The sequence below is a fragment of the Zonotrichia leucophrys genome, chromosome 15 (assembly GCF_028769735.1).
Source record: "Zonotrichia leucophrys gambelii isolate GWCS_2022_RI chromosome 15, RI_Zleu_2.0, whole genome shotgun sequence".
NCBI classification, from domain to species: domain Eukaryota; kingdom Metazoa; phylum Chordata; class Aves; order Passeriformes; family Passerellidae; genus Zonotrichia; species Zonotrichia leucophrys.
The window spans coordinates 10,979,976-11,006,194 of record NC_088185.1 but is presented as its reverse complement, the minus strand read 5'-3'; the positions used below and the strand labels follow the sequence as shown (position 1 = coordinate 11,006,194).

Genomic DNA, 26,219 nt, shown 5'->3' with positions numbered 1-26,219 from the left:
AAAAATGGAGAAGAAAAGTTAGGAAGTGTGGAATTCTCCACTAGGAGTTGTTGCCCTAATTACCAAGATTTTCCTATGATTCAAGACATCAATCCCTTTTATTTTCTTCCTAATGTTCTCTCCTTTTTTTTTTTAACCTCAGCCTATCAAACACTAATCAATAATTAATTATATTAGAAAGATTCATAATTAACCCCTCCAGCAAATTGTCCATAGTGACAAATTGATCTAACAACATGAATTCACATGAATTTTGCTGCAAACATTTGTTGAGCGTGGGATTAAGAGCAAAGTCAGAAAGCCTTTACCAGGTTAAAGCCTTGGTAAAGCTGTGCTGGGGCCTCTCCAACAGGAGAGGGCTCTGGTCCCTAATTGGAATTGCTTGGAACAGAAAACAAAAGCACCTCGGGGTTTGAGCTGAGGGCAAAGGAAGTGGTGAGAAGTTTCAGTAGCATTTTACTCACTGGGAGTTCAAGGCTGGTCACTACTGACATGTTGCAAATTTCTGTCTGCAGTTACAAGAGTGTAATTTAAGAGGCTTCAGCAGGAGGCCTGGCCAAAGAAATAACACAAATGAGCAGGACAGCCCTGGCCATTCTCAGCCACCAAGGAAGATGTGACAGGGTGGCTGGCACAGCTTCACAGCCAGTCCTGTTTGTTTTCACTTGGGCTTTGTTCTCACATGGGAGTTTTATATCCAGAATTGTAGCTACAAAGCAGCTGCATCAGGTCTGTAAAAGGGGTTATTTGTCAGGGCTGCTTTTCCATTCAAACCCACAGTCACACTGCAAACTGCATTACCCTTACACACAGGATAAACTCTCCCTGTAGGAGTGATTACAGTTAAAATGCTTCTCTTCCATAATGTAACCAAAGGGTGAATTTCCTCTCTTATAAAGATGTGATTTAAAGTATTGAGTCAGTTGGATTCATTCCCTCCAGGCAGGATCTTGGAGGAACTCTGCCTTTTATACACATAAGGCACTCGTACGTGATACATATTGGTGCCAGAGTGCATCCAACTCAATAAGAGAGGCCAGGCAGCTTTAATAACATGCTAAAGGACTAGAGCAGCACAGTGCAGGCTCAGCTGCTCCTACAGAACTGCAGGAAAACTTGGTAACAATCATCATTTTAACCCAGGTCCAGCCTTGTCACAGCCTTCCCTCATAATTCACTGATAATTCAGTGAATTCCCAAAATAATTCGCTTGTTCAGATAGAGAAATGAGACCATCCACACCGAACTGCTCTGGCTAAAAGAAATTGATTTGGACCTTAAGTAGTGTGTTCTGAGCATCTGCCTGATCAATGCTTTAAAGACAATACAAACTGTTCCCAAAAAAGCCTCTCCATGGATCAGTGTTCCCATCTCACACACACAGCTCAGAAATGGAACAAAGCCTCAGGTGAACTCTGAGATATGGACACTACTGGGGCCCTCCCACATGCCAGCTTTTGTCTCAGCAATTCTTTGGCCCTGTTACACCTGACAACATGAAACCATCACACTCCCAACACAACAGGAATTCCCTTGGGCTGTACTGACCATGTGCTGCCTCTGCAAATGCCAGGATTTAAAGTCTGTGTATGAACACCAACCGTTAATTGGGGTTTTCTACTTGCAGAGCTGCATTATTGACAAAAAGGTGGTTGCAGATATAATAATCCAAAGTCACAGGCTGTGCTGAGGGCTGATTCCCTGCTTTGGGATGAGAGACAAGAGTCCCCATTTCATGAGGCTGGGAATTAATTAGCACTGTAGGTGTCAGTAAAACAATTGGCTGGACCAAAGAACAGTTGATGAACACTTTCCCTGGACTCAGCTTGCAGTCAGGAATACTCCATAATAAAGCTACCACAGACTTGGTCACAAAAACACTGAAGATCTTTTGGAATTGCTTCACACACATTACAAATACTTAAATGAACATCTCAGGATTGGCACCCCACACCCCAATTAAACTCACCCTCAAAGGAAATGCTGTGTGTACAGCAAGTGTCTGGTTTTAGCACCAAGGCAAATTTTTAACATCAATGAAATCAATTTGCCTTTTTAGCTTGAAGCCAACAATTATTAAGGCCCTGATATAATTAATATGGTCCCAGGTCAATACAGGAATTAATGCACTTACACTCTGCACAGATTGAGCTTTCAAACCATTGCCCAGCAGTCCTCAGCAGCACCAGGACACAAGGCAGCTGCACCCATGGGAAACAAGGCTTCCCTGTGGACTCTTGTGTCCCACCCAGACAGAGGTCACATGGAATTTTTTCTAACAGTTTCCAGAAGGTTAAGAATGTTATGGCTCTTTGTTCTTGCAGCTACAGACTCATTTCCACTGTCCCTATACTCCTTCAGAAGGCCAAGGGGTGGAAATCATCCTGTCCTGCTCTGGAAAATGGCAGCTTTTAATTCCATCTCTTCATGTTTCAAAGCAGGGAGGATATTTGTTTCTCACCATTATATTTTCTATTAAAAAATATAAAAATCATATAGTGAGAGATTTGTCAAAGGACAAAATAATCTGGGAAAATCACATTTGGCTAATGGCATTAAACCAGAAGGGCAGAGACAGCTACACACAAAGCTAATATGCTCAAAGCACAGGACTTCCTTTTAGCAAGACAAAGTTTGCAATTTGAATGAATAAAACCCTTTTAATAATTTGTTTTAGCATACCTTGCATATAAACTACATTTTTAAAGTTATAGGTTCCAATACTGTAAACAAAAATGTGCACAGAAGGACAAGAAACTCTCACCTCAGCTTGAAGCTCTCCCAGGTACCTTCAGAAAAGGAGGGGAGGGTCTGACCCAGGCAGGCACAGCTGCTCTGGCCTCAGCTGTGCCAGGTGAGGGCAGGGTGGGCTCAGCAGCTCCAGGGGAATTATTCGTTCTCACAGCTGCCCATGGCAGAGGGCAAGGAGGAATATTCTTCAGGAGGCACAAAAAAGGCAACCTCTTTTATTCATAATAAGGATGATAACTTGAGGCACTGCTTATACTGTCTTGCATTAAAACAACCAGTGGAAAATGGAGTGAGTGAAGTTTTTCTGTCCTTTAGGTTCTCCAGCACAGGCCTACAACACACACTCCATGAGAAAATGCCATGAATCACCAAAAAAAGCCAAGGGTTTTGCATTTCCCATCTCCTTCAGCAGGGTATTGCCTGCTGTTACTGAATCTGGGACTCTACAGGTTCTCATTTCAGCACCAGGGAAGGTCTCTGGTTGCTGCTCCCTTCCCTCTCTGTGGGTGCTCTGCAGGGCACAGCCCCCTGCAGCTGCCACATGAGACCACTGAGCCAATTCAAGCACCCAGCAGCTTTCCTGAGAGCAGCTTTGCTGGGACCCCACAGCCTGTGCCCAGAAATGGCAGCTCTAAACCCCTCTGGCTCCACACTTCAAACCAGTGAGCTCAAGTGCCCTTCAGGTACAATGACTGCCAGTACTGGATGGATTGTTTAGCTTTGCTCCTCGTTTTTGTGTTGGCTTTTACAGGAACACTGCTGGTTTTGCCAGCTGAGGCAGCTCAGGGAGCTGAGTCCCCTGGCAATCCCAGCTGCTCTGGGCTCCCATCACCACATCCCCCTGCACCTGAGGAGCTCAGCCCTGTGCCATGGCCTAGTTCAGCATGGCCAGACAGTCTGCTTGAAACCACCATGGCTACTGCAGGCTGATTCCAACCAAAGGCCCAGATATTCCCTCCCCTGGCATTTCAGTGCAGGAGATTTGCAGTAATGAAATAGGAATAAACCCAAATTCTGAGTTCTAAGAACAGGGTGTTATCATCATCATCAATACTAAACATTTGTGAGATACTTGGATACATTTTGTGAGTGATACAGAAAATTAAATGAACAGCGATTACCCTTTTTCAGGATTTTTCTTAAGAACTAGATAGTATTTCCTAAATGGTTAAGATTTTGCTTAGTTGTTCTTTACAGAGCAGTGTCACAATTTGCTAACAGTGCTATTAAGTGCATATTGTATTTTATTTTATTAAAATAATTCTGTGTATCCTAAGTCCACTAAAAAAGCTTTAACCATGTGTCTTACCTGACAGGGATGTCTCCAGGCCCCCTGGAACAGAGCTGTGTTGTGCTGTACAAGCCAGGCAGGTACTTTGTGCTGTGAGCCAGAGATTTATTTGGAGTCTCACCACTAACCAGACCTTTCTCAACTGTATAATCAAACACTGGGGAAAGGGTGTGCTCACAGTTCCCACCTCTAGAGCATGGCAATGCCACAACAGTGCAAGCTGCTGCTTTTAGCTGTGTCCCCAGCAACAGCTCATGGACAGAGCTCCCCTGAAAACTGAAGGAAAATCATTTTCTTCCTTAAAATCATGAATGTAATAGCTACCAACCTGAGCTGGCATTTAATGTTAGCTAAACATTACAATTTTATCAACTGTTCACAATAGAAGGCAATTTTTCTTTGAAATTCTACAAAATTACAGGAATCAACAGTAGCTGTCAAACCTTTTGTAAACATTTGAGCTCTTCCCTCCACAACACCCACCTTCAGCCCAGAACGAATCAGGTTGCTGAGGACATACAGTGAATATCCCTGGGAAACTCTGTTAGATTTTCACAACTCTGTGCTTCTGAGGAGCAAAGTCATGCAATGATGCCTGATTACCCAGGAGGTCACACAAAGGCTGCTCACACTGCCAGGAAATCACTTCAGTTCTTTGTCTTTATCCAAATAGCTTTATCATTTCACTGTATTTTTGTAGCAAAGAATGACAAAGAGGGATCTGGGCAATCCTCAGTGACATCTTCCTTGTTTGTTTTTCATCCATTACTATTACCCAGAGGCAAAACCTAGACACCAAATGAAGTTTCTCTGTCTTCCATCACATTATATAAAAATCCCATCACTTTGTGGACACCAAATCCTTCAAAACATACAATTATTTTAATACATACAAATCTTCATTGTTCATTAAATACAATTAATTCCATGGTCTTTAAAATACTCTATCACTGTGTTAAGGTTTGCACTGGTATTCCTGAAGTATTGATTAATCTGTCCTGTGCAAAGGACCCTGAAGGGATTCATGCTGAATAGCACCAACTCTACTCTAGAGCAGCAATTCTGCTGCAATCCTGAGCATTTGGGGTTACAAATGAAGCAAAGATCCTGCCAGGAGAGGAAGAAGTGGCAGAGATGCAAGGCCAGGAGGCAGAGCAGGGATCTGACAGCCCAGGAGGCAGAGCAGGAGCTGTGGCACCGCAGGGTTGCTCTGTGCCTTCCCCTGCAGCTGCTGCCAGCCCTGAGTGTCCTGAGGCAGAAGCTTGGGGACAGCACGGTGCCACCAAGGTGCAGAAAGAGCAGGGAACTGTGGCACTGAGCAACCAGCACATTCTTTCTACAGTTGATTCCCCAGGAAGCTGAATGAGATGAAAAGAAGATCTATTGCTTTTTTGCTTTGAAGTGTTAAATCTGTCTTTTCCTGTGTCCCCAGCTGGCACCAAACTTAGCGAGGAGAGACAATCAGCCTGGTTTAGCTGATACCCCACAGCTGTGACTATTCTCCTTCCTGAACTGCTAACTCATGCTGCCATGCAGCAGGAATCCTATTTCTCAATGAAATCTTCAGAGGAAAGATTTATAGCTTTGCAGGAAAGCAGCACAGAGCCCCTGGATGTGTGTGCACAGTGCAGCCCAGCACTCCAGTGCTGAGGATGTGCCACCATGGGCAGGTTTGTAGCACAGCCCACAGACAGAGGCAGGACATTGACTCCAAGCCCACAGTAAAGAGGGCCTTGACACACCAGGGTGGGAATTGATCAGGAAGAAATTGATATATATACACACACATAAATACATATTTTAAATATATATAATATATATAGTGCATATACATAATGTATTGCTTGTGTATATATAATACATGTATTTTGTATAAAAAGCTTCACATTCAAGTAAAGGTATATATTAAAATATCAAGAGAGGAGGACCTTTGGAAGTTAACCTTAAACAAATAATCTACTGTAAGCAAAATTCTTTTTGGGATCATCAAGACAGGTGTTCCCCAGTTTCAAAATGTGATCAATTCAGAGGTGAGTGTTCCACTGACAACTGAGGAACACAACCCAGTGGGAAGTGAGAAAAAGGGAAGAAAACTGAAAATGGAAAATTATATATAATATCAAATACATTGATATGTGCATAAACCCTTTACTTAAGATATCCCATGTTGGGGGGACAGCAGCAATGTTTTAATTTGAGTTTGTAATACAGTCCCTCAGTGGTTGTCAGTTTTTTGCAAATTATCAAATCCAAAGGAAAAGAAAAAGTGAATGATCAGATTAAGGGATGAAAATCAAAATAGTGTCATGAACCCTAAAAGGTAGTTCACAAAACCTGATATGAAATATGGCTCAAGCAGCCTTGTTCTGAACCTAAAATATGAAATGTATCATGAGCAGAGAGAATAGTGGATGGAAATTCTGAACCTCAGCCCTGGAGTGGTTCAATGCCTAAATAGAAATTCTCTCTTGAAATCCCAGTGGCCTTCATCTTTAAATTGTTGAAATTATGATCACAAAATCAGTGAGTAAATCACTCTGATGTTTTACAAATGTAGATGATGAAAATACAATGTGTATCTAATTGTGTAAATCTACAAACCATCATTTTTGCTTGAACAATGCAGTACAATTTCAGGACTGTGATCAGGGGTTATGCAAAGTAGGCATGGCAAAACACAGCCACAGTCAAGAGGATGATGCCATTGATGTTCACAATGTTTCTCCACAGTGGCACTTCACTGGTGTCTGTGAGTTTCTTCTTCAGTGCCTCCTCTTCCTCCTTGCTCAGTTTGGGGGCCTTCTGTTGGTCCAAGCCACAGAACCAGTTGTAAGCTTTCCTGCAGCATCCTGGCTCCTCCTGGTTTTCCTCATTAACTGGAAGGAATAACACTGGTCAGGAAAGGTGAGTACAGATCATGGCACACACACATCTCTGGGACCGAGGGCATTCCCGTTCTGATTTATGGTCACAATTAAAGGAAGCATTTTAGTACAAAACAGTACAAGGATTGAGTTAATATTGTATTTGCACAGCTCATCTGAGAAAAGAGGGATTTCCTACATGTTCCAAGAGAGCCTTCTGCAGAAGACACCTGGGCCTTTTGCAGCCCAGAGACTTGGCCTAGTATTGGAGAAGCAAATGTGCTTCAAAGCTTTAACTCCATTTTTTCAATACTTTTTACACTCTTAACTGAAAGACAAATAAATTAATTTGAGGATACTGATAAAAAGGAGCTTGGGTGGGTTTGCAGTCTGCTTTCATGGTGCCTTCAATCCTGACCACAACCCACTGTTTGCAGGTGAATTCCCTCCCAGTGCTGGAGTCACAGTTCTGTCAATGCACAGTGCTCTGACTCAGCTTTGCCATTGGTTCAGTCCTAGAGCTGCCACCCAGATACCAAGAGAACAAGATTTCCTCCCTTCAAATCCACTTCACTTCTGATTTACACTGAGCTTGAAAGATTGGAAAAGGCAGCTCATGAGCCATTTAAATTTGTGGGGGCTGAGGATTTGTTGTTGGGGAGAGGGAGGATGTCTTCAACTATCAAGCATGATAATGTTCCTTCAGGAATGAAACAGAGATACTCCAATATATGACAGAATCTCTAGGTATTCAACAGTTACCTGATTCATCATCTTTTTCATCAGCTCTGTCCTGCTCCTCATCTGCATCAAGATCAATCCGTTCTTCTTTGCTGTGCCTCAAGGCCCAGCACAGGCGGTGGAGCTGCCACGGAACAAAAGGACTGGGCTTGATCATGGGCTGAGCACACAGAGACCAAGCAGCCTGGCCAGCCCCTGAGCTGGCTCCAAGCCACAGCATCCCAAGGGTCTGGGGTGCCCCAGGCTGTGAGGAGTCACTGGAGGTCTGTGACAGGTAAATGAAGGCTATTTCCTTTCTTACAAGGGCTGTATGCTGGGGGAGGCTGAGGTGTCGAGGGGTAACACACCAGGTATGAACTGGTGCTTTCATTGGGTTCCATCTCCTGAGGAGCAGGACTGCAGAATGCTCACATGTGCATCAGAGATACTCACTGTACATCAGAGATACTCACTGTACATCAGTGATACTGTACATCAGAGATACTCACATGTACATCAGTGACACATGTACATCAGAGATACTCACTGTACATCAGTGATACTCACTGTACATCAGAGATACTCACTGTACATCAGAGATACTCACTGTACATCAGAGATGATACTCACTGTACATCAGAGATACTCACTGTACATCAGAGATACTCACTGTACATCAGTGATACTCACATGTACATCAGAGATACTCACTGTACATCAGTGACACATGTACATCAGAGATACTCACTGTACATCAGAGATACTCACATGTGCATCAGTGGTACTCACATGTACATCAGAGATACTCACATGTACATCAATTATACTCACTGTACATCAGAGATACTCACTGTACATCAGAGATGATACTCACTGTACATCAGAGATGATACTCACTGTACATCAGAGATGATACTCACTGTACATCAGAGATACTCACTGTACATCAGAGATACTCACATGTACATCAGAGATACTCACATGTACATCAGGAATGGGCTTGGTCATGAAGGAGACTGCCAGGATGACGATGGCAGAAACGCCAAAGAGGATCAGTGCAAAGTAAAGGTAGTGAATGCCACAGATGATGAAGGGGCAGTTGGAAGGGGCCACACAGCTGCCAGTTCCATAGGCAAACTCTGAAATCATCCTGCCAAGTCCAGCCAGCAGCCCAATGATCAGGCCCCAGAAGGCACCCTGCAGACACGGGTGTGACAGGAAGGGATCAAAATGAGTCATTTCAGGCGTGGAAATAAACTCTGAATAAACAGCTGCTGCAGGAAACATGGATGTAGTTATGTGTTACAATGGCTTTGGAATGTGGGTTTTAACCCAGATGCTTTCAGTCACCTTATTTACAGCTCAGTGTATGAGTCCAACTGAAAGGGGCAATGAACAGCTCTGAGATGTCAGGCACCCCTCAGGACTGTGCCCAGACCATTTCTCCCAGTCCATCTGGCTCCACACAGCTCTGCCCTCCTACAGGACAGGTTTCAGCCATGGATTGCTCACCCCAGGGGCTGTTCTCATACCTTTTTACCTTTGAGCTCTTAATCCCTGACAGCTATGGCACGATGGAGCCAGCCAGACCGTTGGCTCATCCTTCCTGAAATGTGTGTCTGCTTTACCTGCTAATGGCCCTGAGTAATTAATCCCCATTACTGTTGGTGGGTGCCTGGTGTACAGAACTCCAGCCCAAAGTGTAACAGACACACAGCTATGTGTGGGCACAAACTGAAACATGGGAGATTCTGTTTAAACATTTTTTACTGTTTTACTGTAAAGGTGCTTGATCATTGAGACAGGTTGCCTAGAGACACTGTGGAGTTTCAGTTCTTGGGGATATTCAAAACCCAGATGGACAGGATAGGTAAGACATGGTTTGTTTGGTAAAGCAGCTTGGTGACCAACATCCTAAATGAAACTTTCAGCTATGTGTCCATAGATTATCCTTTTAACACACTTGGCAAAGTGATAGAGAACCTAAGCTTCAGAGCTATCTATGAATTCCTAGGTGACTGTTTATCTATCACACAATGAAAGAACCTTATCCAACTCATCTCTGAAACCTCAGGCTTTGGGGTATGGAGACACAAAATCCCTGGGCTATACTGGGACTAAAATAAACAGGAAGTTGCTCATAACAAAAAACCCCCACAGTTCTCCCAATCCCTAAAGGAACAGGTGACATACCTGTTTCCTAATTTGCACTCACCTGCTCATTGACACGCTTGCAGAAGATACCAAGGAGGAAAACAGCAGCAATGGGAGGTCCCAGGTAGCTGGTAATAGACTGAATGTAATCAAAGAGCTGCCCACTCTGAGCTGACTGCACCACAGGAACCCAGGCAATGCTGATGCCAATTAAGAGTAACATGAATGCCCTGTAAACACAGCCAGATATTCAATTAGCCATCTGCTTAGAAGTATCCATGATCTATCAGAAAGAAAAAAGAACATCAATTAATCAATAATTTACATGTTCATTTTGTATTTCAACTAGTGAAATCAATTATAATGGCAAATTAGCACTGAACAAACAAAAGAAATCCAAGTTGAGTACTGTGTACGTCAAATATCCATCAGCACATGGTTAAATATGCAATCAGAACACACAAAATCACTTTTCTGCTGTGGTTGTTATGTCCAGAGACAAATCAATAGCAGATGAACGAGAACCAGTTCATTGATGCTGCAGCCTGCTGCAGCACGGAGCCCAGGAAGGTAATTGAAAAGATTTTCCTTGCAACAGCAGTGGGGAGCAGTGACAATCAGCTCTTCCTGCACACTGTGTGTTCCTCGGGGAGCAGGAGTGCTGTCCCCAAAGGAGCCGGGCTGGGGAGGATGAGCCGGGCTGGGGAGGATGAGCCGGGCTGGGGAGGCTGAGCCGGGCTGGGGAGGATGAGCCGGGCTGGGGAGGATGAGCCGGGCTCAGGCCGGGGAGGATGAGCCGGGCTCGGGGAGGATGAGCCGGGCTGGGGAGGATGAGCCGGGCTCAGGCTGGGGAGGATGAGCCGGGCTCAGGCTGGGGAGGATGAGCCGGGCTCAGGCTGGGGAGGAGCTCCGGGGAGCGCTCGGGGCTGAGCCGTGGGCCCGGCCGCGCTCACCTGCCAGCCAGCATCAGCTCCTTCTCAGATGGCCGCGTCCGGATTTTGGTGTAAATGTCCATGGTGAACAAAGTACTGGCACTGTTAAAAATGGATGTCAGGGAGCTCATGAGGGAGGCCAGCATGACTGACAGCATCAGACCCCGCAGACCTGGAACACAGAGACGGGCACGGGGAGGGAGGAGCGTTCCGTGGGCAGCCTCGGTACCTGGCACCCGCTGTGTGCCCGACCCTTCCATCGGGCAGCTCTGAGCGTGTCTGGCACATTTACCTGCCTGACATAAAATCCTGCCTGACATTCCCGTGCTGGAGCTATTTACAGCAGTGCCAGGGAAACTCTTGAGCTTTTAGCATGTACCTACTTCTTTAGTGAATTCTGCCTGATTAAATGCTGGAATAAAAAAATTATATTAAGCAGACTTTTCCCAACCATATAAAAATCGTTCCTCTTGTTTGCAAGAGAGTGCTCACTTGCTTGTAGTATATTTGTGAACCAGATATTTGCCAAAAAAACCAAGTTTCTTTTACTGTCTGAAAACCAGAGTAAGCCACTTTTCCAGATGGTCTGGCCTGGTCGCAGAGCATGGGGAAGCACTGCAGGATTTTTACAACAGTTATCAAAGGGTGGGAAAGTACCAAAGCAATCAGGGAAGTGCCATGGTCTCTGTAATATCACAACCTGGCTTTTTTGCCTTATGAGCCAGCACCCATCCCTTTGGGGTTGTGTTGGAAGAGGCCTCCAACACAGAGATCCTGGCAGAGAGTCCTTTATAAATCATTGGCCAAGCAGGTTATATTTTACCTTCACAAAAAGGGAGCTCATTCACCATTTCAGCACACAGCATGTGCCAGCTGAGAGCTGACACCGTCAGTGTGGAGCTATTCTGCACCTACAGCTAATACAGACAACCCCTTTGGTTAATAGTGCATCATTCTAGCAAGAATTTTGGAACTAAATATGGGTCTTGGACTCCCTCTCTCACTTGTTTTTACAGTCTGGCTTTCCTAAAATAAAGAAACAACAAACACAGACAGTGTCTTACCATTTGGCATAAGCTCCACTACCAGTTTTGGGTAAGCAATGTTTGTGCAGCCCACTGAGGTGCCACAGTAGCGCTGGCAGACTTCAGGCACAACACAAGCCACCACATCTGAGGGGAGGATAATGAGACGCTGAGACAAGGTCATGTAAACAACAGATTGCTCCCAAATTAACAGAGCTTCTAGAATGTATTTTTGTGTTGAGCCACTGGATTGACACATTTGATTTCATCCTTGGTTTGCTGACAGGGAGGAAGGTGATCCTAAGCCTCTTCCCTTCCTCTCTAAGAGAATACTGACGTGTGCTGCAGGTCAAAAGCAAATCTGCACTCATTTGTCAGACTAGGGCTGAACAACACAAGTAGAAAAACAAACAGAGGAACACAAAGCCCACTCCCTGCAGCCTGAACCTCTCTCCTCTGCCTGCTGCCAAACACAGCCAAACTGTGCTGGTCAGGGAGATGGGAATGTGGCATTTCCCCATGCTGCCCTTGGGACTGCCCATGGCCCAGACCCTGCAGTCTGTGACCGATGGCCCTGGCCCTCCAGCACAGTATCTGTCCTGGACAGCATCTTCCACTCATTCAGTCACAGTGGGGCTGTGACAAACAGCTGGGGAGGGACCCTGTGGAATTTCTTTCCCCTAAAACAGACAGCAATAGTTATTAGCAGAAACGTGGGATCAGGGAAAAGAGGAAGGCCTGTGGCTTCTAACAGTGCAGTCAGCTGAAGGTGCCTGGACATTTGGATGAGAAGATGACAATCTAACTGGTACTTTGGAAGGGACAGAGAGGTTGGCAATGAAAGGCAGGCAGCAAGAGCTTTGCATTTCTGTATCTGTGTCATACCTGTGTACAAAATGCGGCTGATCATTCCAGGCATCACTATGATGAACATGGGCAAGAGTTTGAGGTACCCACACACGATGCAGCCAGCCTTCACATGGGACATGTTCTTGCCAGAGAGACACCTTTGCACAATAACCTGCCAATGACACATGGCAGCTGGAACATTGCCATGATCACACCATGCCATGTTCCACATACAAGGGACTTCTTAACTTCTCTATAGCAAAAGAGCCCATTTAGCATTTCTGCCACTAGGAAAAATGAAAACTACATGAAAATCAAAGGATATGTTTGAAATAAGTAAAGGAAAATACAACTTATCTGGTGTGTGAGGGGTAAAACTTCTCTCACAAGAAGTTTTTTAAGCTGACAGACTAAAAAGCCAAAAAGGAATAGAATATTTAACTGAGCAGTAAATACAGTTACATTGGGGATTTTGTTAATTTGTTGAGAAATCATGAAGATGATCTTTCTCACAATTTAGGATGCAGAGAGATCATTTGTTAGAGACACATTCACATGTTGCAGAAGCAGGAGCACCTTTTTCATTACTAATGTCAGTGTGATCTCTTGAGGAAACTGGCAGTAGTTTTAGAGAGAAGGAAAGATGATTGGGGAAGAGTCTCCAGGCTGAAACACCAAACATATAATAGAATATTCCCCCCAAGACTATGCAAGCAAAGATGAAAGCTGCACATATAGGAAACAAACTTGTCTTACTGAAAAGGGAATGGTACCTAGACCCAGTCTAACAAGGGCCATTTGTGCCATGGTTTCCCAGGTGTTCACAGCACAACCTCTCTGTTTTCACACATGGTCACACACAAAAAATGAGAAAGGAGGCAGAGAGGGTATCTGCTGGGCAGAGGTGTGCAGGAAGGTTTGAAAGAGCACCCATTCCATTTTCCTACATGTGAGAGATGCCTTGAAACCAGGAACTGAGAAGTCACTGACCAGCCTGGAAATGACAGCCAGCTCTGTGGCCCAGCTTTGCATTGCAGGGGAGCACAGAGCTGTGTGCCTGCCCTCAGCAGGGCGTGGGGCTCCCACATTACCTGGTCAGTGCACCAGTACCACATGGCAAGGATGCTGAGGCCAAAGATGAGCCCTGGCCAGGGCAGGTCCCCGCTGATGGGGTCCCTGAAGATGTGGAAGGCGTCGCTGCGGGGCGTGTAGCACGCGGGATCCACCTCGGTGCCCCCGTAGGACACGTTGGAGGGAATGGCTGCCATGTACTTCTGCATGAAAGCCTCGTAGCCTCCCACCTCAGCAAATGCTGAAACACACAAAGTAACAGTGGCAATAAAGCATTTGTTACTGAAATCTCAGAGCTTGAGAGTGTGAGGAGAAAAGTCCCCTTAATGTGGGCATAAAAATCCTGTCATGGGATGCTGCTTGTTACCTTCCACATTCACTTGTGGGAGGTTCTTCCACTTCACTTGGGAGACAGACTCAGTGACTAAAGGTGCCTGACTTTTGGCAACATGCCTGCTTTCTTCCCTGATAAATGGGTACAGGAGCTGAAACCTCCTGGTTAAGGTAACAGTTTCACACTGCAGGATTCATTCCTGTAGCCACTGCAAGATTTGTGGCTGAACATTCCAGTTTGATTCATCTGATTTACTTACCAAATCCCATGAGAATAAAGGATCCCAATACCATGATGAATGTTTGTAGGGTGTCTGTGTAAATCACAGCTGCAAGGCCACCTGATGGCAGAGAGGTCAGGACAAATAAGTTAGCCCTGGACAAATGTCTCAGTGGAAATGCTTTTTTCTTTTTTTCCCTTTTTCACCACCTCTGTCTTTCAAGGACCACTATAAATAACCCCCCCACACACACACACTTTCAGATTTTCATTTCTCCCTTTTTCTCCACTTCTCTTTCTTCTGCCTCCCTCAACATCTCTGATTTATCAGGCTGCTCTGCAAACTCACCTGTGATGGTGTAAAGAGCAGTAATAGCAAGCAGGATGATTATGGCCAAATAAAGATTCAGCCCTATGGCCAGCTGGATAAATACAGCTCCAGAGAAGATGTCAGCCTAGAAAAGAAAAAGGTAGGTTCAGCCATGTTTGGGTTCACGGTGACACATTACAGTTCCATGATGAGGGCACTGAAATGCACAACACTGCCCCTTGTAGTACTGCACACACAAATCAAAATAGAAGCCATTTTTGTGTACCTGCCAGTGTCCCCTCAGAGCTGTGGAGTGCTCAGTACCAGAGGTGTAACACTTCCCAGAGAATTCCCAGGCCTTTCTTAACAGGGTTCTTTTCTCTAGACAGTGACCTCACTGCTCAGTGCTTAGCCACTAAGGGACAGATTCAGAACAAACTGTTTGGAAGAGAATGTGAGTTCCATTTGCTGCTGTGTGCAGGGCTGGACTGGGTGACACCTCCAGGACAGTTCTCTTCCTTCAGTGTCACCCCACAAATCTCTTTCCCTTTGCTGCTCATGTGTGGTGTGGCTCTTCCTGCTGGCTCAGGACAAATGCTGCATTTGCATTGAAGGCAAACATCTTATATGGTCTCTATTTTTAAGTTCCTGTCAGAAGAATTGACAGCAGTTGGCTAAGAGAGGAAACCTTTAGCTCTTACGTAAGGAAGGGATTGTTCAGGTTTCAGAGTAACACTGGGCCCTTAATCCCATTAAATCACTTCCTGATTCAGAGATAATTGGCATCAATGGTATTTACACAAGTTTGCAATCAGAATAATCTGCCCCTTGCACTTGTGATGCCTTACTGTAAATTCTGCTTTCATTGCTCCTGAGCACGCAGCTCATGGGCGGCTCTGCAACCCCAGCACCACGGAGGGCGGGCACAGGGACTGCCACCCTCAGCTGGCAGCGAGTGCCCCGGGGCCACCAGATGGGACAGACACACAGCTGGGATGGACAGACTGCTGGGGCAGACAGACACACAGCTGGGGCAGACACACAGCTGGGAGAGACAGACACAGCTGGGACAGACAGACACACAGCTGGGACAGACACACAGCTGGGACAGACAGACACACAGCTGGGACGGACACACACACAGCTGGGACAGACAGACACACAGCTGGGACAGACAGACACACAGCTGGGGCAGACACACAGCTGGGACAGACACACACACAGCTGGGACAGACAGACACACAGCTGGGACAGACAGACACACAGCTGGGACAGACACACAGCTGGGACAGACAGACACACAGCTGGGACAGACACACACACAGCTCTGCCCCAGCCCTGGGCAAAGCCTCCCCCAGGGGCCGGCCCGGGCCGGGGGTCACAGCCCAGCCCCGCTGCTGCCCCGGGCAGGGCAGGGCAGGGCAGGGCAGGGCAGGGCAGGGCACACCCCCCGGCAGGGAGGAAGCAGCCTGGGGGATACCGGAGAGAAAAACCACCCTCATTGCGGGGACACCCAAACTGAGAGCGCAGGGCAGGAGCTCGCCCTGCCTCCTGCTGAGGAGGAGGAGGAGGCCGGAGCTGAGCGGCCCCGCTGTGCCGGCAGCACAGAGCTGCTCTGGGAGCGGAGTGGAGGCACAGCAGAGCTCCCGTCCCAGAACTGCCTCTGGAGCAGATTCCTTAGAGCCTTTCCTTGGCACCGGGAACCAGGACCTGTAGCTCTTGCCCCAGTGGCTGTCAGACCGTATCCTTGCCCCATTTCTCTATGGTAATCTGTTTCCTATCTTTTCACACCACTAATCAGTCTGTGTTCCAGACATTCCTTTTATTGTTCTTGGCTTTAGTTTAGCCTACATATCATTAAATATTAATGGGCCTAAAATGATTGCCACGAAGAAATGTATAGTTAATTATTGAGCATTCTGAGAAATGTATCAGCTTCTTCAAATTGCTGAGTTATCTTCCAGTTTCACTGCTCCTCCTCCCCAGTAAGATTATTGCCTTCCAATATTGCCCTGTTTCTCCATTCATACTCTTCTATAGACAATCTTTAGCTAATCTCTAATTAGAGTCACTCTTTCCTTTCCTCTCCAGGCTATTCCCAGGCTATTCCCTAGGGATCACAAAGCAAAGCTGGCCAGAGCAGTGCCAGCTGAGTTTATCCTGTGGGTGCCAGAGCAGGGGCACCTGCTCTAACCCCTGCACTCTGCACTCCTAGGAGAAGGTTACTCTTCCCTTCCTCTTTCCCTGGGAAGTCTTTGCCCACAGATCTCCTGCTGAAATTATGCACAATGAACAGAGAGAAAATGCTGTAAGAGATTTAGAAGTTCCAGTTTACCATTTCTGATTTCTTCAAAAACATTCAGATCTTAATTACTTTTTGTCTTGTCATAATTTACCCTATTACTATCCATCAAGACTTTATTTTTACCAGGCCATTTCCTTTGGCATAATGACCAATATCATCAACACTGGTGGCTAAAAAGCCTCTGCAAGCTGCTCTGGGCACTACTCACAATGTGCTGCACACTTAGGGAGCAGGAGCAGCTGAGGTCCCTGGATGACAGAAATCGTTTGGGCTCAAAAATCACATGTCCTGATCCCAAGGATGAACTCCTTGTCCTTGTTTGTCAAGTGGCTGATTAGCCACAAAGCAAGGTAAGAAATCAACAAAACCCGCGGAAAATGTGCAGGGAAAGAGAAATGGCAAGGACATTGCAGAGGTGTGCAGAGGGAATCTGCTCCTCCCAGGGGGTGGCACTGTGCCAGAAAGCACAGCAGGAGTCACACGAGCTGATGTGTGACACTGCTCCCTAGAAAGCATTGTTATCATGATATTATTAAGTACACTCCATAATGTTTCAACCCAGCAAGGAAGAAGCACATGAAATAACCACCCCAGAAGCAAGAGATGCCACTCTTCTGCAAGGATGAGGCAGTGGGAATTGCTGGTGGGTGTGACCCACTCAGGGCAGGGCAGGGCAGCAGCCCATCCTCCTCCACCAAATCTGAGAGCCCCAGAGAGCACAAGGGAGCGTTTGCCAAGGCAGCTCTGCGGGAAGCACAGCACAATGGCTCTGTCAACACGTGGCTGTGTTTGGGTATCCAGCGTGCCTGTGGGGAGGGAGCTCTGCCTGTGCCTCTCCCCCCAGCACAGCTCTCTGCAGCCCACCAGGGACCAGCCCTGCCCTCCCTCCCTGCTCTGGCCACCGTGTGGGCATGGTGTGCACAGCACAGCACAGCACAACCTGCAGTGAGCTCCTCTGACAGCTCCTGAGACCTCCAGGACTGCCTGCTCTGCCAGCCTGGATCACTCAGAGCGGGGGAATCGGTGCTGGGCAGATCCTGCCCGTCCAAAGGCAGCGGTGCAGGGAGCTGTGGGTACTGCAGGAACCTCACCTGGGCAGGCACAGACACTGCCACAGCTGCTCAGGGCAGCTGGGGAAACAAAGGAAATGCTTAGAGGAAATTGAACACCGTGTTTGTCACCTGCACAGCACAGAGACCCAGCTCCATGCACTTCCCCACAAACACCTGGAGTAAAGGGGTGGTGGGAAGCTGGGGTGGGCCAATGGTGGAGTGGGGCCCAGGTAACCTCCTGCTGCTGCTGTGTGGATCCTTGGCTGTCAGAGGGTGTTTGATCCTCCTGGACACACTGGGGCCCAGGTAACCTCCTGCTGCTGTGTGAATCCTTGGCTATCAGAGGGTGTTTGATCCTCCTGGACACACTGGAAGCTTAAATGCAGAACCTGTTTTCCCTGGAAACAGGACACTCCAAGTGAAACAGTGAAAAATCCCATAATCAGAGCCTCAGGCATGACACAGGCTGGGAGCCAAAGCTGGATGGTAAATTCAGAAGCTGTGTAGCACCTGGATAGGCTCAGCACCAACATGTGCTGCTGAAAGGGCTGTGAGTCTCTGACTGGAGGAGTTTCTCTGCAGCTGGAACGTGCAGAGCTCTGTGTTGTACCCAGGAGTTCTGATTCTGATGAGCACAACTACAGCAAACTCTCTAATCCTTTTGAGATATACAGAAATCCAGCTCTGAGGCCAGCTCATGCTACCAACCTGTTTAATTTATAACCTCTCTAAGGATCAGTTATAATGTGAGAATGAGAGCAAAAGGCCAATCTTTTAGCTTAAATTGCACTATTATCACTCAGCTCCCATTCAGAGGGCAAAGACTAATCTGCCATGACAACTTCTGCAAAACAACAGACTCAAGTATGCCTGAACTGTGGACTTCCTTAGAAGCTTGGTACTTTCAAGACATATGGAAAATACCAGCTCCCTTTACTACTCCACAGAAACACATCCATTTACTTAATAAACATTAACTTCATAGTACCTTAAAGTTTACACCAATCACTTGCCCATTAAAAGAATCTCTCCTCTTCCCTCCTTTCACCTCAGCTGTTACAATTTCCCTCATTTCCATTTCCCCACTCTTCCATTTTCTAATTCTTGTTATTCCTTTTTTTATCCATAGTCCCCTTGCTCTTTTCCCTCATCTATATTACTGATGGCATGTTCACCAGAGGATACTAAAACAGAGAAATATGAAATCTAGGGACAAAAATTCCTGCTCTGGGTTTCACAGACCCCTAAGATAACAGACCATAATACAATACAAATTTCCCTCCACACTGATGTTTTCTAGAAGAGAGCAAATGTAAAAGTAAACCCTAAAACTTAAAAAGTGGACAAAGAACAGCAAGTAGCAAGGAAGAAAAAACCTTGGATTGCAGCACAGAGTGTCACTGGACAGAATAAAGAAAACACAAAATCACACTTTTACAGTTGTTCATTCAGCCAAGAGCTCCAAACCTGGAATGGTTGGACAGTTGTGAGAGCAATATTGTAAAAGGGCATTTCTTTTCTTTAGATCAGTGTAGAATGGAAGAATTGTAAAAGTTTCACTTACTGAGATCTTTGTGAAAACATAAATGATGAGGGACAGCACTGACAGGTAGACCTGGATCCGTTTCCCACCGAAACGTTTCCTCAGGTACTCTGGCATTGTCACCACCTGGGGAGGCAGAGGAGCTTTCACAGAATGGGAAACAGCTGCAAATCACATTAGAGCAAGACTTTTGGGACTCAGACACTCTGAGAGTGCAGCACAAAATTAGGAGATTGTAATTGCAGCTTCAGGGAACAGCAGCTGCAGGAATCAAAGGAGAACAAGGAGAGAGCACCAAGTACTTCCCAGCTCAGGTCTCAGAACAGAGAATCCTCATTTTCCAAGTACACAGATACAACAAAGTGCTGCTCTGGCACACTGGGATCTCGTGCCATTCATAATGAGTTTGCTGCACTCCAGCCCTGAGCTGCAGAAATGAGCAGCAGAGACAAATGCAATGTGGTGGTTTGACAAATGCAATGTGGTGGTTTGACAAATGCAATGTGGTGGTTTGACAAATGCAATGTAGTGGTTTGACTTACCCCAGCCTTGATGTAGATGGGGACAAAGATCCATCCCAGAATCACCACAAATATCAGAGCCTGCAGCCAAGACACAAGATCAGCTGAATTAGCTCCTGTCTTTAGACACTGCTCCCAAAACCATTTATCAGAGCAAACAGCAGCTGGGGAACAGTGAAATCATAAAAACCTGGGCACTGCAGGGGTGTGGGGGGAGGAGGTTCTGCTCTGACCTCTGATTTACAGTTGAAAATTTGGGGATGGAATCTTGGCTAAAAACTTCATCAGGTATAATGTAGCCTGGGTTTCATGCTAGCTGTCCCAAAGAAGCACACATGATTTGTATTTTCTACAAAACCAGCTGATTTCTCCTCACAGGATTGCCCTCTGGTATTGAATCACAGCTCCACCAGCGGCACCAGACTATCCCAGCTCTCTTCAGAGCAAGCCCAGCATGGTTGAATGCTTTACAACAATTTCACAGACTGTACAGGATGCACCACAGGCAATTTGTAAAATATTCTGTATTGTTATATTACAATTTAATAGTACATTTTGTGTATCCATGTGTATTCTGTGAATTACTTCTAGCAGTGCCACAGTTTTCTGACTTAAATTGGTGGAATGCTGTCCAATACTGAGCTGTACATACTTAAATCAACAAATACAAAACAAATTCCTGCCCTCAGAGCTGCACTCTGTATTTATTTTATCCACAGGGCTTAGAGGGCTTTTAAACTGTATCTTTTCAGTTCTGCCCTTAGGTCAAAACTGTAAGATGGACAAGAAATACTGGGTCAGCTTCTGCTGTCATTCTGATACAAAATAGAAATAATTTGAATGGGACAGGGATACACAAGGATGTCAACAGTCAAATTTGGTATTACTTTCATTACTCCTGCTGTGTGTGTTAGCTGTGCCACTGTAAGTCACGAACTCTGCAGTGTCTGCTCAGACACCCCAGAGCTCATTGCTGCTTCCCAGCCAACCCCTCCTGCTCACTGTGGGTGACACTGCTCCAGCAGGAACCTCGCAGGAGACAAAGTGTTAGAGATGTCTGAAGAAGGATATGGACCCTAGAGATTTGTGTTCTGTTTTGATTTGCTTTGTTCTGCTGGAAAAAGAAGGAGAATCAGGTCTGCCATAGGCCTGATATAATCAAAAAGAGGGAGCTGACAGATAAACTGCACATCTCAGTTCATTTTAAGCTTTGTCCTTCTCCTTAAACATTTATATCCTACCAGCACTCGATTATTTGCAGCAAGCATTCGCTTGCTGAGGAGCACAAAGCCAAATCCCGCAGGGTGGGAGGGTTCTTTGGGCTCAGAAATAAACGCAGGGAAGTATCGACCTGTGGAGGCTCATTCAGCCCTTTGTGCCACGGCTCATTCCCTCCCCGAGGGTGAATTAGGCACAACGACGCCATTGTCAGCCGCACCCTCGCGGCTGACAGCACAAGGAAATGGATGCAGGGGCTCAGGGCAGTCTCCGTTCACGCTGACCCTGCTACTCCGGGAAGCTCACTTATCTATCGCTGATATACACAATGCTACATGACAGCTCTGCCCTGTACTGGAACCGCAAGCAAAACACCAGCATAATTACAGGAAGGAGAAGGTAAAGAGGAAAAGATTTTTGGAATGCAGGTGCTTGTGCAGGATGTTCAACATCCCTTACAGCCTGTGAAGAAATCAAAGCATCTTCAATAATTTCTACATAGCAAAATGCTGCAAAAATTACCATGGATTGCCTGATAAATTCTTGCCAGCATCCTGCAGTCTGAAAATGTTGTTCACAAATACTTTAAAAGTAATAAAACTATATGCATAGAGGAGAAAATGCACCAATTTATTTGATTCAAATACTCTCTAAAAAGCTTCAACCAACAAGTGTCACCTTCTCCAGTGGCTTAGACAGGTTAAATACTAGATTACATTGGCTCTTAGTGGTCTGTGCAGAAAACAAGTGTTGCCAAGTACAAACTTTGACAGTCCTAAATTACTAGGCAATGTTATTTTGATTAAGCTCTGCAGATAATCCAGATGTCACAAGTATTTCCCTGACATATATGGCACTTACATTCCACTCATATCCTCCAATGGCAATTCCTCCAGCTGCTGCTGTTCCTGCTATTCCCACAAAGTGCCCACTGCCAATGTTGCTGGCAAACAGAGATGCACCAATCTGCAAAGAGAAAAAACAAAAATTGGTTCTTATGTTCATGGGAATTGCTGAAAAATCCCCTTCATCTGGCACATTGAACTCAGCACCACTGCCTGTGCTGATGGCAATGACTGACAATCAATTCCTTGATAGATTTCAGAACTCCCACTGAATCCAGAGCCCCCAGCACCACATCCACAACAGTGAGGGAGAAGAGGATGGTGAATCAAATATCTTCCAGTTGAGTCAAAAATACATTACACCAATATAGATTTTTAAATGTTTGCAAAACTTGCCAAGCTGGCATTGGGATGATATGCAGGCAATCAGGGAGGAAGACTGTGATCTTCCCTGTTCAAGGGGGAAATGAGCAGGGCATCCCCAGCTGCCATTCCTGCACTCCCTGTTCCACATTGCACAGCCTGTGCATCCAAATGTGCCCTGCTGAGAGCTGGACTTGGCTCACTGTTAGCCAGAAGTATTTGATTACTGAATTAAATTCTGAAAGCTGCAGAGCAGGAATGTCTGCTGAGAAAGTGGAAACCAGGGGCAACAGTAAATCAAGGAGTTATATTTAAGAAGTGCTGGATCTTTAAGACCCCCAAATATTGCACTGATCAGCAGGGAGAACATGGGAATTGATGAACAGGGAGAGATTGATAAAATGAAAGATTCCTGTTGGTCTGCAGACAGGCAGGAGCCATTCACAAAGGTCTAATTCTTAATTAAGTAACTTAGACAATAGAAAAGATGAAAAGGACTGAGCTTCTTTTCCTCAAAATGAACACATTAAAGGCAGCAGAAATACCCAGTGATGATTTACTGGATCAGGCACTGAAGGATGCAGGGTGAGAAGTCAGGCATAAAAAAGAGGTTGGATTTGAGTATTGTGGGCAGAGGACAAGGAAGCTGGAAGAGTTCTGAGATGAAAAAATGAAGTGAACATTTTTTTATTCTTCTCTATTCTTTCCCCACATCCTTACATTTAAAGCTAAAACAATAACAACAATAAACAGGGTTAAAAAGAAAACCACATAAAAGCAGGCAAGGGAATTTCTGCTGACCTCTTCCAATGCTCTCATTTGAATCATGGAATATCCTGAGTTGGAAGGGACCCACAGGGATCATTGAGTCCAACTGATTTGAATAGCAGCAAATATTCAATCAGTGTGGCTGGGAGCACAGGGACAATCCCCTGAGTTTTGGGAGGATGAAGGATTTCATCCTAGAAATCCACCCCTGCAGAGCAGATTTATTCTACAGAGCTGTGGCATAGCCAGAAATAACAACCACACTCTTCAACCCCCCACCCTGATCTCTGATAACAAATAGATTATCCTCCCCTATTTTCATTTGAAACACACAAATGAAATTCAGGGGGTTCCATTCTTTCTTTTCCAGGCTTACAGTTTTTCTCTTCCATCAGTTTGATCTCCTGATTTCTTCAAGTCTTTTTCTGCAGACAAACTGTTCTTTTGCTGGGACAGGAAATTTATGATTCTAAGTTCACTCAGTTCTGGATTTGGAGTTTTTACACATTTCTAAAAGCCAGTTGTGCCCTACAGGATTGTAACCAGTTGGTCATATGACATTTCTACAGGACTGATAAGTTTTGCAACAAACATTGGCAAACAAAAGACCTCTGTTTCTTCTAACCTCTTGGTGACAGCAACAGTTTTCCAGAAATGATAGTGAAGAAAAAAGTATCACTTTTACTAAGCCTTAGCACTGTTGCCCAACACTTTCCTTTGAGATAAATAATTAAACTTAAATCTAGGTTACTAGAAATGCAATCACCAGAAAATATTAACCACATTAATCTCTGATTTTATTTAATGTGTTCCCTCTCCTGGTTCAAGAGCTTAAAGGCAGATCCAAGTAACAGAAGCAGCTAAAGAGGAACTCTGAGAACTGACAGGCACAAGCTTTGGCTCAGTGCCTGAAACCCCAGGACACACTGCAGGCAATGCTGCTGATGCTGTGTTCTCAAATTTATCTAAAATAATATTGTACTGAAAGAAAAATACCAAACCAAACCAAACCAATGCAAAACTACCAACATATTCAGGACCAGCACAAGGACAAAGCAATGTGAATGCAGATCCCACATTCACATCCTAATTTTTTTCTCTGAATTAGGGGAACATCCAGTGCAGCAAATCTTTAGGATCAACACACACTAATAATGGATGCAATTTAAAAATAAGTTTCAGTTATGTCACACAGCTGGGAAGGGAGAACATGGCTTTATGGCCAGGAAAATGCAGGTTACCCTTAAATCTGCAGCATGGCCACAGCAAGAAGAGTGCTGACCAAATACCCTCACACCCCAGTGGCTGCTGATGCCAGAGGGGAGAGAGAAATTTCCCACCTGTTGTATTTTAAGGATGAGGAGAGAAGGCAGATGGCTCTGGGCCTGAGCTGCCTTGCTGGAGAACTTACTGCAGTGGGATTTCTGTACTGGAAAGGCTGATTAGTGGAATTCTTGATTTGCCATTGGTAGATGCTGCTGAACATCTTAAAAACTCTGGGCTGAAACTGGGAATGGCAGAAGGAAACAATCTTCTGGCAGTGTTAACTGTTCTCAGAGAATGTGTGAGTGAACTGACTTTAAAGACAGATCCAGGAGGGAAGGTGAAGAACAAAGTTGGTTGAAAGAGACAAAAGCTGCTAAGAGAGAAAGAGGATGAAAAACCTGAGCTAACCTGAGGCAAACGTGGAACATTAACTCTTTTAATAAATTTTAAGAGGTCAGGCCCTAACAAGAGCACTCTGTTCAGCAGAAGTACCACCACCCTGAAACAGATGATGATCACTGTGTTTTTTCCTGTTATTCATTAACTCTTTCACCTTGCTCTCCTCATGAAGAGGAGGATGCAGTGACATCCTGGCCCTGCCATTCCCAGCTGGGTGGATGCACTGGGCAGGCAGTGGCAGCTGCAGGGTGCAGAATGCCCAGCCTGTGCCTCCTCTCCCTGCCAGGACCTGCCAGCACAGCCCCTGCCCCGTGCCCACCCTCCTGGAGGCATCAGCTCAGCACCAAACCCTTTCCCACTGATCCTCAGAGCACAGGGGATCTCTCACCCCACAGGTCCTGAGCCATCCCTGAGGTATCACCCCTGCAGAAGCTCTTCCCACACCCCTCTTCCCTGACACATTTCTCATTCCAGCCCCTGAGGCTGTTCATGCTTTTCTCTAACCAACAGCTCTACCCTGCACCTTGTGGCTTTACTCTGATGCAAAGGCTTTGCTTCTCCTACCTCAGCTTTTTGGGATCACCCTCAGTCCCTTTGGAAATGCAATATTACTGCCACACTTCCTAGGCTCTGAGACCCAAAGAAGGAAGTGTGGGGTTTATTCTTCTTTCCCAATTAATCTGAAAATTCTATGAATTGCATTATTATCCAATGAAGCCACATCTTTATAATTCCCAGTGTACTAAGGGAGGGAATGGACAATAATCATCAAAATGTCTGTGCTCCAACAAACCTGGTCCAGCTCAGGCTCAGGAGGATCTGACACCTCCCCACTTTGTGCTCTGAGGCAGAAACACCTCCCAGCCAGCTGGAAAGTCTCACAGATTCTGCAGAAATCCATTTCACTGAACTTCTACTTTCCTATCAGAGCTTTGCTTTGATTACTTCATTATTCTTTTTACCCTGAAAACTATTGATGTAACAATTTTTTTTTTTTTTTGCATGGAACTTGACAAGGTAATTTTTCATTCTACTTTACCTAAGAAAAGGAAATGCAAATCTTATTCACAGCAGAATTGTTGTTCCTGGTTCCTCATAGCAGTGGGCAAAATCCTGAGACAATGTGAAACTCACCTGGCTGCAAAGATCAGAGAAATCATGCCAGTGGTCAGTTCTGCTGGCCACAAAGATTAGCTGAGCACAGCTGAAGCAAGAATCTATTGGGGTTTTTCCCCTAATTCTTATCTCTCTGACAAAGATCTAAATGTACATGACCAGAAACAAGCTGAGTTACATTTCTCTTTGGAGTGCCCTTGACCCTGCACCACTGTTCAGTAAATCTCTCTAACAGAGCTGGCTTCACATACCCAGCAGATTCTCTTTGTCCTATTCATGCCTCAGGACCTGAGGTGTACAAGG

General features: G+C 45.5%; 1 protein-coding gene across 5 annotated transcripts in view; it reads right to left on the bottom strand.

Moving 5' to 3' along the window:
• Window positions 1-6,040: 6,040 nt before the first annotated feature.
• The window catches only part of SLC5A1 (solute carrier family 5 member 1), a 51,301-nt gene continuing 31,122 nt past the window's right edge, over window positions 6,041-26,219 (bottom strand). For all 5 annotated transcript variants that reach the window (XM_064726671.1, XM_064726670.1, XM_064726673.1 and 2 more), the window contains 13 exons: window positions 22,021-22,125; window positions 19,963-20,022; window positions 19,442-19,546; window positions 14,560-14,665; window positions 14,251-14,331; window positions 13,678-13,898; window positions 12,623-12,758; window positions 11,777-11,884; window positions 10,734-10,884; window positions 9,842-10,010; window positions 8,608-8,823; window positions 7,669-7,771; window positions 6,041-6,918 (listed from right to left, as the gene is read on the bottom strand). In XM_064726671.1, coding sequence (XP_064582741.1) covers window positions 6,695-6,918; window positions 7,669-7,771; window positions 8,608-8,823; window positions 9,842-10,010; window positions 10,734-10,884; window positions 11,777-11,884; window positions 12,623-12,758; window positions 13,678-13,898; window positions 14,251-14,331; window positions 14,560-14,665; window positions 19,442-19,546; window positions 19,963-20,022; window positions 22,021-22,125 — 1,785 coding nt within the window. In that variant the 3' untranslated portion in view covers window positions 6,041-6,694. The remainder of the gene's footprint in view (window positions 6,919-7,668; window positions 7,772-8,607; window positions 8,824-9,841; window positions 10,011-10,733; window positions 10,885-11,776; window positions 11,885-12,622; window positions 12,759-13,677; window positions 13,899-14,250; window positions 14,332-14,559; window positions 14,666-19,441; window positions 19,547-19,962; window positions 20,023-22,020; window positions 22,126-26,219) is intronic.